The sequence below is a fragment of the Lycorma delicatula genome, chromosome 2 (assembly GCF_047948215.1).
Source record: "Lycorma delicatula isolate Av1 chromosome 2, ASM4794821v1, whole genome shotgun sequence".
Classification (NCBI taxonomy): Eukaryota; Metazoa; Arthropoda; class Insecta; order Hemiptera; family Fulgoridae; genus Lycorma; species Lycorma delicatula.
In genome coordinates this window covers 203,986,603-204,000,964 of record NC_134456.1, presented here as the reverse complement: position 1 = coordinate 204,000,964, position 14,362 = coordinate 203,986,603, and the positions used below count along the sequence as shown (strand labels likewise).

The 14,362-nt window shown below is 29.6% G+C and overlaps 1 protein-coding gene across 4 annotated transcripts in view; it reads left to right on the top strand.

Moving 5' to 3' along the window:
- Positions 1 to 14,362, top strand: part of LOC142319586 (uncharacterized) — a 917,667-nt gene that overhangs the window by 109,896 nt on the left and 793,409 nt on the right. For 2 of the 4 annotated variants that reach the window (XR_012755216.1, XM_075357043.1), the window contains exon 2: positions 4,437 to 4,514. The exons of the other annotated variants lie outside the window; for them this stretch is intronic. Coding sequence is in view for 1 of the 2 variants with exons in the window: in XM_075357043.1 (XP_075213158.1) it covers positions 4,450 to 4,514 (65 nt within the window). In the remaining variant the exon portion in view is untranslated. The remainder of the gene's footprint in view (positions 1 to 4,436; positions 4,515 to 14,362) is intronic. 4 annotated transcript variants of the gene reach the window in all.

Genomic DNA, 14,362 nt, shown 5'->3' with positions numbered 1-14,362 from the left:
AAAAAATTCAACTGCCCTTTACTTTAATCTTTTCCTTTTAGAACTGTTTGATAAATGATAACGAAACGAAAGAAAATCCCGTTTAGAAAGTTTCTTCTGTACAGATAATTGGGTTTTCCTTTTTTTATTGAATTGCTGAAAGTAATGAAGTGAGTTTTTTATTTAGAAATACATTTTTAATCAATTATAAAACTCAGATTACATAAATAAATTGGTGGTCTACCCGTTCGTGAGCTCTGTTTGACCGTGACAAAGGAACCATGTTGTTCTTACTCAACCACCATAATCCGTTGACCCCATATACAAATAAAACATAGTGACTTAGGACTAACTTAAAAATATATTAGTTATTCCGATATTTGTAAATTCTTTTATTTTGTTAATCACCACACCTCTGTAATATTTAGGTCCCACCTATTTCCTTCGTTTCGTTGTTAAAATAATAGTTTTTTCATGTAGTGTACGAGTGCACAGAAAATTTTTATTGTAATTTTATTAAACGTTTCTAAAATTATGCTCATGAATTACTAAGATTATGTATTTTTTTGTAAATTTACCATTCTTTAATTGTCATTAATGTCTGGTATTAAACCTCATAAATTAGCGCTTAGAATTCTTAACGTTATTTGTATGCATACTTCTGTCGAATTTGTTTAGTGTATAATTTACAAACATTTAATTATACTTTTAATTAATTAGTTATTATGTACATAAAATTAATATCGTAAGGCTGCTATAATTGAAAGAAAATGTGTAAACTAGGACCGAATGGGCAATCTTGTAAAATAATAAAAACGTGATTGATTTTTGACGGAGGAAGCTCGACATGGGAATATTGCAAATGCAACAATAGTTAGCACTTTAAAAAGGATTAAGAAAGCTACTAAAAAGAAAGATAATCTACCTTTTTACTGTTCTACTCGCAGGAATTTAATCCCTTAAAACTAACATGTGCAGATTATTTTGACAGGGTTCCGCTATTAAACAGATTGCTTTTGAAAATTAAGGAGAAAAAGACTTAAGAACAATTTTAAAATCCTTTGCAAAGATCCTAAATAGGTCGATTCTAGTAGAAGAGCACGGCACATAAAAAAGATTTCAATTTCTTCGGAATATTCAGTAATTTGGGAAGAACGTCGTTCAGTTCCTTACATTAATGAAACTTATTTTTATGCAGTCACGCACACATAAAAGTTACATGAAATAAGAAGTTCCTATTAAATCAAAGTTGTTTATTGAAAAGAATTATAACTTATAAAAAAAATGCTTAATCCAGGAAGTGAAATAGGATTCATTCGAGATTGTCTCTCGATGAGGAAATGAAGCTTAAATATTGGGGATTACCACATAAATGAACTTTAAAAAATTAAAATATATAAAAATTAGGTAAAAAACTTAAAAAATTATTTGAATTTTGTTCCAAGAGAAACTAAATTTTCCGGCGAAAAGTGTACTCATGATAGACACATCGTTCAAATAGATAAACCACTGAATACATGTACTAAAAAAAAATATTCAAAATCGATTAAGAAATCACAACAATCTTTAAACAGAGGTACGCATTTTTTTTATGTATTAAAAGTTATATTTTTTCATCATATCTGTAAAAAATATGCATTAATATAAAATTAATTGCGGTTGTCTTCTTTGAGGCTAATTTACTGTTATTAATCAATAGGGCTAATCCCAAAAACTGGAAGTGATATTTAACTCTACAGCATCGGAGGGTTTGTCTCATCGTATTCCTAGAGTAATCATGAGATTGGTGCATTTCAGTATCACTGCTTTATATGTGCCACAGGAATTAGATCTAGTCTTTCTGATCGGTACAGGTTGAAATATTCTGTCTGAGGGAAACAGTGGGTTACATAATTATCTCCGCTCTTTACAGGAAAATTTAAGTAAATAACTGAGAAGCAAGTAAAATTAAAAAAAAAAATAATTTACCTACTTTTATTTCATGAGCGCCTTTTAGTTCAGAATGTATTCTGTAAAATATCCTACAAACAAATAATCAATATATGAATGTTTTAAAACGTAAACAGAATATGATAATGTACTACTCTTCTTAGAATAAAAAATTTGCAATTTAATTATTTTTTAAAACAGAAGAAAATATATTTTACAATTTTTGTTAAGTTTATGGCTTTCATAATAAAAAAGCTAATCAGAATTTAATTTAAGTTTTACTGAGAAAGCGATCCTCAGAACAGATTCGAAATTTAGGGTAGAAAGAAATAAAACTCTTTTTGTTGATGTAAGTAACAAAAGCTTATTAAAAGATAAATTACCATTAGCTAGGCTGACATTAATCGGAAAAAAGTGAAAGCTGGATGATTTTTTTTACTTACAAAGAAATTAGAGTGATCAGTTTTTCAGAATAATTATTAAAGTCTATACTAATATCGATTACCTGTGGAGTAAGAAACAAAAATCTGTCCATACGGAGTAAAGGCAATTGTAGCTTGGATACTTTTGTGATTCATCCTCTGACCAGAAGGTTTTGTTTAATAGAAGGCTGCTGAAAAAATTATTCTTAATCGCGTAATGTAATGACCCTGCATGTTAGCTGTCCTACAGGAATTTGTAATCAGTTTGTCATTAATTTAAAAAAAAATTATTAAAATAATAGTATAAGAAATTGTATGTGGATTGTAATATAATATAATTAGTCGGTTTATGACTTACAAGCTGCCATAAAAAGTCCCGTCTCAGCTACCTAAAGACAAACTTATATACATAAGCACAAGTGAATCATATCACATCATATTTCAATCTTTCGTTATGTTGATGTCGTTGTAGAATCTTTAAAAAGTAATTGAGTATGTCTAAAAATTTGTTAAAATCTGTCGTTAGTATGCTTTTAGTATAAAATTTACTTCGCTGTGCGAATGTACAAGTCGTAAGATGACAGTGTTGCAAAGCAACAATTTTACTATCGTAATTGTATAAATCCTTATTTATTCTATCCTAATATAATCAGAATGATTATGAAACGCTTTCTGTTTGGCTCGTCAAACAGTTGCGATTAGGTACTAACATAATAGTACATGCAGAATCCGTGCAATATACTCACGTTTCAGGAATAGAGCTTGTTGATCAAACTATTTAATAGAAGGGTGAAGCATAAACAATGTACATACACGTCCTATTGTGTGTTAGTAGGAATGAGTCATTTTTATATGATAGGGTATGCTTTCATGACTACGGTTTGTTTACTTGAGGATTAGAAAGTATAAAATAAACAAGGACTGAACAATGCATTTTACCTGATTGACTGAGTATTTGCTGGATTTATTAATTTATATTTACCATTTGTATATATTTTTTTTAAATTTATGTTTAAGGTTTTATGAGACTGGCTTTTAGAAATGTTCTTTTTTGTTTACTGAAAATTAATCATTCGGCTACAGCCGCTTTCCGGGGAAAGCTTACAACTGTGGGCTGTTTCTGATGCACGGCTTACACATAAAACTTAATTTAATATATTTAACATTTTATTTAAATATAATATTTTTTCGTTTATTTAATTCAATGATTTTAACTAAAGCGCGCGCGCATACCCTATTTAATTCGCGCGGGTTTGGCGGTACTAGTGGCGACAGTCGGCACTAACTAAACTAATGTAATTTCACAACTTACACAGAACAAATTACGCTTGTTCGGTCGGCAGGTCGGTGTAGCAACGAGGTATAACGAACCAGATACAGAGTCAACCGGGTGATCAAGTTTGAAACCCAGCCAGAACGTGTTACCTTTTTACACTTTACATATTATTCATTTATTTAATTATGTCGCTCACCTGTGACGTCACGACGTAGCAGGCGACTACAACAGCATTTTTTGGGGTGGGGTACGATTTTGCAAATATTGTTATTTTTTAATTGTTAACAAATGTGGCTAGGAAAAATATGTCCTTAATTAGGCGAAATCTCGAAATGCTGAGAGTGACCTTGCACTACAGTCCATTAAATAATTTATATTTAATGTTTATTTTTATTAAACAATTTATTTAACCATTATTTACTGGTATTTGCAAAATTCCCGCCTAAACCCTGCTGTTCAGATTGGATGTCGATGAAAATGATGCTAATATCATTTATAATCGTGTTTTATAACTTGCATATATTTATAAAAATTACTTTTATAATTTTGAATTATATGAAATCATTGGGGCAAAAGCCCCTACAACCATTTTTATACAATTTACAAAAAGTATTAAGCATTTTCGATGTTTTATTAAATTAATGTATAAAAATTCATGTAGCGCTTTCCTGTTGATTATATACTGTTATCGTTAAAATTACTGATATATTTTATGTTTTTATTGTATTTCAAAATAAATCTGTTTTTATTAATTTTTTTTATCATATTATTTATTTATTTGTGTATGTAAGTAAAGAATAACACTAATTTTCGTATTATTTTTGTTACAGGTAATTAAAAGAAATGACACATCTGTTTTTTAACCTCCTTTCACAACTCTTCATCAAGGACTACCAGTTAAATATAAGGTCAGGATTTCTTTTCATACCAGGTCTATGTCATTGTAATAAATTTCATTGGCTAGTGTCATTTTACATAAAATAAAAATACAGGTGTTGTTTTTAGCGTGAATGTGTATGTGTGGGCGCGCGCGCGTTCTTTAACATACATTAACATGAGATTTATTATGAATTGTATAAGAATGAATAATTTTTTGATTTTGTATTGCTATGTTTGTGTAAGAAGTGAACGATTTTCTTATTAAAATTTTAACTTATTTCTTCTGTTTGACTGGGTTGTTTAAGTCTGTATTGGAAAAAAATCGTTAGTTTACTTATATATGTTTTCTGTTATATTCACTGAATTTCTTTTTAATTTATACTTTATTTGTATTAAACTAATATTATTTTTGTTTTTTCTTCGACATTAAGTTGTTTAATATCAGATAACAAGAATATTAAAAGCAAATAAACCAGTTATTTATAAAAAAAGCCTTTAAATAAGATGTTACTGATCTTAATTTCATTACTTCTGGCTGGTAAAGTATACAAATCAAAAAGTTATCAAATTTACTTCTGTAACGAGTTTATCAATTTTTTCCTTTTTAATTGAAATAGTAGATTAGTAATTTTATTTAATTTAAACAAAAAAATAATTTTTGTACATTTAATCAAAATATTTTAACTAGGTTTTATGGTACGTTAAATCAGAATACCTTTGCACAGTATGGAATATGTACAAAATATTACAAATTTTTATTGGATTAAGAAATTACTATAGACAATTTAATAAAATACTCTAGAATACTGGATGTTTAAAGATACTTTTTGTGAAGATAATGTACTGTAACAGCTTAAAGAAATAGAATCGACTAGGTGAACGTTGATCCCTAGAGTCCTTTCCTTTTTTCTTTCTTTCTTTGATATGTCCCCTTCCGCGGCGACATTTCTTCCACTCGATTAAATTAAATCACGTCAAACCTTCTGAATATAAAAACGTATATTTAATTCCTATTTTTCAAATCATTACTGATTGCATCGTAAGCGAGAATCTGTGACCAATATTTATTAGAAAAATGATTAACTATGTAAATTCTATAACCATTCATTAAAAAAAATTACGGTTCCGTCAGTCTGTTACTTTTTTTTGCTAAGTGAATGTTTCTTTTAAGTGAATGTGTAAAAATAGCCAGCTATTTTTACACGGACTTGAATACTAGATCGTGGATACCGGTGCTCTTTGGTGGTTGGGTTTCAATTAACCACACATCTCAGGTATGGTCGAACTGAGAATGTACAAGACTACACTTCATTCACACTCATACATATCATCCTCATTCATCCTCTGAAGTATTATCTAAACGGTAGTTACCGGAGGTTAAACAGGAAAAAGAAAGTGAATGTTTCTTACTAAAATTATCGAAAGCAAGATTTCAAATAATTATGTTTTTATTTTTGACTTGTACGAAGCTTAAGTTTTTCTTAATTTATTAATCACGCTTGCTTTACACCTTTTTTTCTTATGCCTGACGATTTTGAATGTTTCTGGGTGAAAGTAAATAACATCATCCTTCTAAAAATATAATTTTGCATTGTTTAATTTTTTTTCACGTACAACTTTTATACATATATTTATACATTTTTGTTTACAGGACGTTTATAATTAAATTACTTATAAGTAATTTGTAAAGTACTAATAGTTTAATAACTTTCTTGTGTAGTTGCGAACTCTGCGACTGTAAATTGGTGTTTTCCTGTTCGTTTTATGTGCAGTCAGGCAGTATTTTTGCTTGCATTTGCAAAATTTAAACGTAACTTTTAAATTAAAGGCAGGTTTTAATTAATTATTTTAATTAATCTTCGTTAATTTGAGAAAATAACTTTAATTAATCTCTGTTCAATTAATACAAAACTTGTAATTTTAATTTATTGTTTTAAGATTTATAGTATTTGAATAATGAATTCAGCAAATTTGCCTCTTCTTTGATTTCACATGCCATGCCCATGTTGAAATAAGTTTAAATAATGCACCGTGTATTTTGATTTATTTTATATATTTTTTACTTTTTTATATGTATTATATTTATGTGAACGAATTATATTTATGTAAAAGAATATTATAGATAATTAAGTGGCTTCTATTTCATTCTTGTTTATTAGTTTCCCTTTCTCCTTTTCTATTTTTCTCTTATATAATATAATATATATTAATATATTTTTATTTATTCATTTTCGGATGATTCCTCTCTCCTATTAATTAATTTGAAATTCTTTAGAAATTTGATGTTATACATTATTATATTGTATTTTTCAATAGTTTTAAAGGGCATCTGAAGTAGTAATTTAATTAAAATATAATCTGTTCGTAAAGGTTGTTGAAAATAAAAATTCAAAAATTATGAAAACAATATTTAAAAAATAAAATATATTTGGTTAAATTTTTTATTGTTATGTATTCTCAGCTAACATATAGAAAAAAGCGTTTTTGGTAATTTTTGTGAATTTTGTTCATAAATCATTAAAAGAATAGGCTCGCAACATCAGCAGTATGTGACAGCTTGTCAAGAAGCGATTGAAATGTTTGCATGACGTCACCCTTCAGTTTGTATCATATGTATCTGACGTCATATTGGCTATGTTTTTTCTTTGTTTTCGATACATGAATGGTACAGCTAGCACAATACTGCAATTTATATAGGAACCTTTCAGTAGACATAACAATTACAATGTTTCTTTGATATCGATTTTTTTTTGCCCATTTTCCTTTTTTGTTAATGTAAATTTCGTTTTTCCGACTTTTTTTATTCACATGCTAATGTTTTGATAATACTTTGAATTAAAATTTTTTCATAGGTCTTTGTTATCAATTTATTTTAATCAGCTTGTTTCGGATGTAATTTTGTTAAATGTAATTCTTCCTACAATTAAAATTGATGATTAATTGCGAGGTATTTATTTGTTTTATATTCTTTCAGATTATTTTAGCGAAAAATTAAACTCACAGAGGTTTTTTGAATTCGTCAACTCTTGATTCATTTCGGTCGGTTCTCTCTAATTAAATTTCCTGAAATGATTTGTACATATTAGTTAGTAATTGCTAGCTGTTGACATCTTTAAGAAACTGAAAATAGCTTATTCTCTTTGTTTTTAAGTTTACGAATTAGTGGATGTTATTTACAGAACAAAAGATCGTTTTGTTTTTACCACTCGTGGTTATGTGTTGACATATACCCACAATGCATACCCATGGCATTAGGATAGGTAGGAGCTTTCTCATTTCATAGCCAATGGTGAGTATTCCTTTATTTTACTCCTGTTCATTTTTTAGCTTCTTTTATGCCTTAGTAAAAAATCTCTTCTATTTCCTAATAATACCGTTTTTCCCTCTACGTAACTTGTATATTCCTGCGTATACTTTAATGGTTTATTGTATCTAAAGGAACTGAGTTCATGTGATGTTGAAGCACACAGGTTAATAATTAACCTGACAGGAGCGAACAAAAGGGCCATTGTTTGAAAAATACTTTTTTTTTCTTTTTTTTATGATCCTAGTTGAAGTGCACAAATGATCTTTTATCGCATTTCATTTCGTTATACTTTCATATTCTTTATTTATAATCAATTATATGCTTACCAAATAACTTTTTTGTTTGCATACATCAACATAATAGAAGGATATACACGTGGAAGAAGCCAGGCTATACTGCACGGTATCATATAGATTATATCTTAGTTAAGCAAAGACTTAGAAATCAACTAGTCGACTGCAAAACTTACCTTGGAGCAGACCAAAGACCATAATTTAGTGATAAGGAAATGTAGATTGGGGTTTAAAAGCCTGAAGAAAAGGTGTCAGATGAATCGGTGGAATTTAGAGAAGCTGAGGAAGAGGAGGTAAAGAAGATTTTTGAGAAGCACATCGCAAGAGGTCTGAGTAAAAAATATAAGGTAGAAAATGTAGAAGAAGAATGGGAGAATGTTAAAAAGGAAATTCTTAAATCAGCAGAAACGAACTTAGGCGGAACAAAGAGAACTGGTAGAAAACCTTGGGTTTCAGACGATATATTGCAGCTGATGGATGAACGTACAAAATATAAGAATGCTAGTGATGAAGAAAGTAAAAGGAACTATCGACAATTCAGAAATACTATAAACAGGAAGTGCAAACTAGCGAAAGAATAATGGATTAATGAAAAGTGTTCAGAAGTGGAAAGAGAAATGAACATTGGTAAAATAGACGGAGCATACAGGAAAGTTAAGGAAAATTTTCGGGTACATAAATTAAAATCCAATTACGTGTTAAACGAAGATGGTACACCGATTTATAATACTAAAGGTAAAGTCGATAGGTGGGTGGAATATATTGAAGAGTTATACGGAGGAAATGAATTAGAAAATGGTGTAATAGAGGAAGAAGAGGAAGTTGAGGAGGATGAAATGGGAGAAACAATACTGAGATCTGAATTTAAGAGAGCATTAAAAGATTTCAATGGCAGAAAGGCTCCTGGAATAGACAGAATACCTGTAGAATTACTGCGCAGTGCAGGTGAGGAAGCGATTGATAGATTATACACACTGGTGTGTAATATTTATGGAAAATGGGAAGTTCCGTCAGACTTCAAAAAAAGTGAAGAATACAGAACAATTAGCTTAACTAGCCATGCATCAAAAATGTTAACTAGAACTCTGTTCAGAAGAATTGAGAGGAGAGTGGAAGAAGTGATAGGACAAGACCAATTTGGTTTCAGAAAAAGTATAGGGGCAAGGGAAGCAATTTTAGGCCTCAGATTAATAGTAGAAGGAAGATTAAAGAAAAACAAACTAACATACTGTATTGTGATCGCGAAAAATTTCGGTTTTCAGATTTCAACGGAAATATCCATTTTGAATAATTTTTGTGTGACATCTGTACATATGTACTAGTATTTATGTACATATGTATTTCGCATAACTCAAAAACAATTAACCGTAGGATGTTGAAATTTTGGATTTAGGACTTTTGTAACCGCTAGTTTTGCATCTCCCATTTTCATTGCTATCTACTGAAATAAAAGTGTTCAATAAAGCCCAGAATCCAAACAAAATTGGATTTTGGAATTTTTCTTAACTGCATTAATCAGTCCTCATTGAGAGCCTTTCAACGATGTATCATAAGTGGTACTTATTTTAATTGTATTAAAACTCAGAGTTGTAGCCAAATAAAATTTTAATTAATGAAAATTTGAATCTTCCAAGGGGAAGGCAATCAAATTTCATATCCTTTTTTAACATTTTTTTTTGTTTATTTAATATATTAATAATTAATTATTAACCTCTGATTGTAAAATCGTTTACGATAATTAATTCAGTAATAACAGTAAAGAAAAAAAAAGAATGAAAAAATATCGAAAGTTATTAATGAAATAAAATTTTATGTACTTTCGTTTTAAAAAAAGTGTGTATATGTAATTTAATAGATGTACAAGGAAGTCATGTGGCGTCCATATCAGATTTTTTTATTGTTATTATTGAATTATTTATTGTAAAGGTTTTCTACAATTAATAATTATTAAGATTATTATTAATAAATCAATATATTTAAATAAAAAAAGTAAAAAATAAATAAAGGAGATGAGGTCCGATTCGAATCAATGTGCCCCTTCCCTTTATAAGATCCAAATATTTCATTAACTGAAATTTTATTTTGCTATAACTCTGGAACGAATGAAACTAAATACGATTTATGATATATCATTGAAAAGCTCTCAATGAGGGCTTCTTACAGCAGTTAAGAAAAAGTCCAAAATCCATGTTTTGGACTTTTGGCGTTTTTTGGACACTTTTGGCCCAGTCGTTTGCAATCAAAAGGGAAGCTGCGCAACTAGATGATACAACAGTCCTAAATACAAAATTTCAACATCCTACGGCTAATCTTTTTGAGTTATTCGAGATACGTACGTACAGACGTCACACCGAAAGAAATGAAAATGGATTCAGGAATGAATGGATATTTCCGTTGAAATCTGAAAACTCAATTTTTCGCGATCACAATACTTCCTTTACTTCGTACAAGAAAGTAAAAAACGATTATTTAACAAGATGACATAAAACGTTCTGTATGATTGTTTGTTTGTATGTTTGTTATTATTAATAGAATAAAATTTCACTTTTGTTTCACCAAAGGATATAAATCGCTGCTTGGGTCAAGTGTCCTGTACCCTACAAAGAAAGTAACCAGTGACCCTGGGCCTTTTTGATCGTATGCACTTATATCTGACGGTATTGAACTTCTACATTTAATTGTTGCTTTATTTTAAATATATATTCTTACTGGTATCATTTTAAATTAATTTTATTTCAACTTTTCATGATTTTCGTATTTCTTATCATTATTACATAATAGTGTATTTTTATCTCTTTACTTTCATACATATCGTGTTAAGTCAATGAGCCTGGCTTTTTGTCAATAGAGATTTATATGTTTTAAATTTTTTTTTGCAAATACTATTATTTACTGAGATTTAATATCATTAAGTAGCGGTACTTATATTATACTCTTCAAGCAGATAAAAATTATTGTAGTACATGTTATCTTTTGTTATCTATTATTGGTTAAAAAAAATGAAATAACTACGTAATTATTATGAATTAATTTATTCCCTCTACAATATACTCATGGATTTAAATTATAGACTAAACAAAACTTACAAAAACAATAGTTTTTGTAAATGGATTCTTACCATGCATCTTAAATAGAAGTCCAGATGTTCAGTATGTAGGCTGACGTACTTTATTTACCATGTGGTGTTAGGATATGATGAATAAAACATGTAACGTAAAACATTATGTTTAGGAATGTGCTCCATAAATAGGTTACTATTTATGGAGCAAAAATTATTTTTATATATATATAAAAATTGAAGATAATATGACTATCAGTTTTTTCCGAATACTATTATTTTAAGCAACAGTATGGTCGGTGATAATTAACATCTATATCCTATAATAATTTTCTACGGTAATTGAAAGTTATTTTTTTTTTTAATATCTAATTAATGTATAGCGTTGACATAACAGAAATAAGGAGCTGAAAAAATCCTATAGATACATGTTGAACTTGATATACAAAATTTTGGGGTAGCGTGAATTGAAGAATCGCTTAAAAATGGCACCAGCATTTATTAGAAATCGTCTCTAAGGACCCATTTTGAAATTTGTCCATAGGTTCTACTTCATCATGCCAACCCTCGTATGTGTACTTACAATTCACCTCTGTCTGTAACCGAGTCGGAGACCTGCACCCATGGAGACGAACATATTCCTTGCATTCTAGGATAATACGTGGTGTTTCATCCGAAGAGCCATCGAGCCTAGAAACAGTGTCCTAAGTAATGCAGCCGTCTCGTTGAGATTCTTTCTAAAACTATTGCGTCTATAAGGAGACTGATGATCCTACCCATCTGAAGTCTGTCTAACGTAGGAAGCGTGATTTTTAGCTTTAGCTTAATATTACTAATGACAGTTAAGGTAATATGATACGCTCTGCAAACGGGTTCAAGGAAGTTGGGTGGGTGGTTTTGAAGCGAGGAGGTGTTTCTCGCATTTGAACATTAGTTGGTACACTTAGTGTAATCCTTTTATCCACTGCTATCAAAGGAAATACAAGTACAATATTTTTTATAATACTTTCAAATATTAACGTATTTTTTTTTAATTTATGCAGTACTTTGGCTAGAAAGAAGGAATGTAAAATCCTCCCTTCCACCGCATCCTTTAGAAGTTGATAATCCCGAGTAGCTTACAGGCTTCCATTGGGTGGTCCAGCTTATGTGCATTACGCCCTTCATTACTCGCCACAATATGTTACACCTGAAATCTGTGAGAACTACGTACACATCAAATTTTGAGAATACAACCCTGAAAATATGTAAATACAAAATACAGATAATATTGTAAAATAAAAAGATAAAGTAATATGTGAATAGGAACTAAAAAAAAGATAAACCCTTTAATAACGTGAAAGTTAGCTACGTAACGCTGGCTAGGTTCGCAAGGCAATCGGTGGGGGGAATTGTCTCTTCCCTGTTCTTACAACACAGCCACAATATTTATCTGGCAACATCATTCTTGATGATAGTTGTTAGTTGATACTGAAGACAATGCCCTATCATTCTGGGTTTGAAACGAGTATGTTTGTCGCATTTGAGTATTAATTGGTACACTTATTGTAATTATCCACTGCTATCAAAGAAAATACGAGTATATTATTTTTTATAATGCTTCCAAATATTATAGTTTGTTTTTCTATTTATGAAGTACCTTGGCTAGAAGACAATTGTTTATCTGCCCGAAGGGTTGAAATCAGTTGCCTCCTACTGTCACACCAGCATTACAGTTGCATGTTTATTATGGATCTATCCAAACATTACACCTTACTCATCGCTTCCTTTGTGCATATTAATTTGAAACTTCCCTTCGAAGCTACAAGCTTAAGATCATAGACTACATCCTAGACAGAGTCGGCTCTCAAACTTTAACTGAAATTCTGCCATAACTCTTTGGCTACTTCGGCATAAAAACTTCTGATTTTCTACTTTCTAGACGGTTGAAGCGCAATGAATATGGTATCTGTACTTTTATCGGTAACGCCACGGATGCCTTTCCAAAGTACATCTACAATGACGACGACGGAATGTGTATCGCATGTTATTTCTCTGCTACATTAATTAAAAGTAACGTAAGCGCGATTTTCGTTCTTAATTATGAATGTGACAAACAAAGATTTGCAGGTCATCATTTAGATTTCTTTTCTTTTTTTTTTTTTTTGAGAATGTAATGATAGACAGATTAAATTCAACCTTTCAATACCATTTCGCTGATTGTTTGAGCGGTGATTTTCGTAAAAAATTTCTGAATTATAATCTGCTCTTTAATACATGAAAAAGATAACTCTTACAATTCTATTTCTCCGTTTTTTATTTACACAAATACTTTCAATATTTTGAATTTAGATTTAAAAAAAAAAAAAAAAATTTTCTGTTTATCGTGTTACGAATTATTATTATCGTATCTTCCATAAATAATAATTACAAATCACTTTTGTACATACATTTTGTTATGAATTGGTGTTTTAAATTAAAAAAAATGTTCGTTTTGGGCCTATCATAAGAAAGGTTTCTTGCTTTTCTTTCTTTCACTTTCTTCATATTTATTAGATTGTAATAGGTTTTAACTTTTTATAAAAATTAGATAATTAGATAATAGTTGTAAGTGGTTCTTTAGCGATATAAAATTACTCGTCAACTTATTACTATAATTTCAGCTACTCACATTTCTTATATATATTACTCATCATGACATTAGCCTGTATTTAATTTGAGTATTGCGTGCAGTAAAACATCAATCAGTATGGTCAGCCCTTACCTTTTTTACTTTTCTTCTTTATCCTAACTTGAGTTCATTTTTATTCTTAAAATGTAGTAGTGCTAGATTGAAATCTGGGACAACGCTATCTTGTACTGTAAATGTATCGAATTAAAGTTGACGGTGATGTATCGTATGCTGTGTGTATTCCGTGTAGTGTTATATGGCTTCTAGTTCGTCTTCCATTCCTTCAGTAATTGTAATCTAATCCTGCACTAAGAGTAATGTTAACCTGAACGTGACTTATCGAACTTTCTACTGGTACGTTCTGAATGAAATTTTATTTGTTTTATTGTTAAATAGAACTAGTATGTTTGAATGTCTTAAATAGTAGATTTTTAATTTTACAAACAAAGCTGCTTACAGTTTTACGTACTTATGTTAAAAGTCTATTTAAATTTATGATATATTTACTGTGTATGCACAGGAAAATGTATGCTAATTATTTGAAATCGGAGGTACTTATTTATTCATCT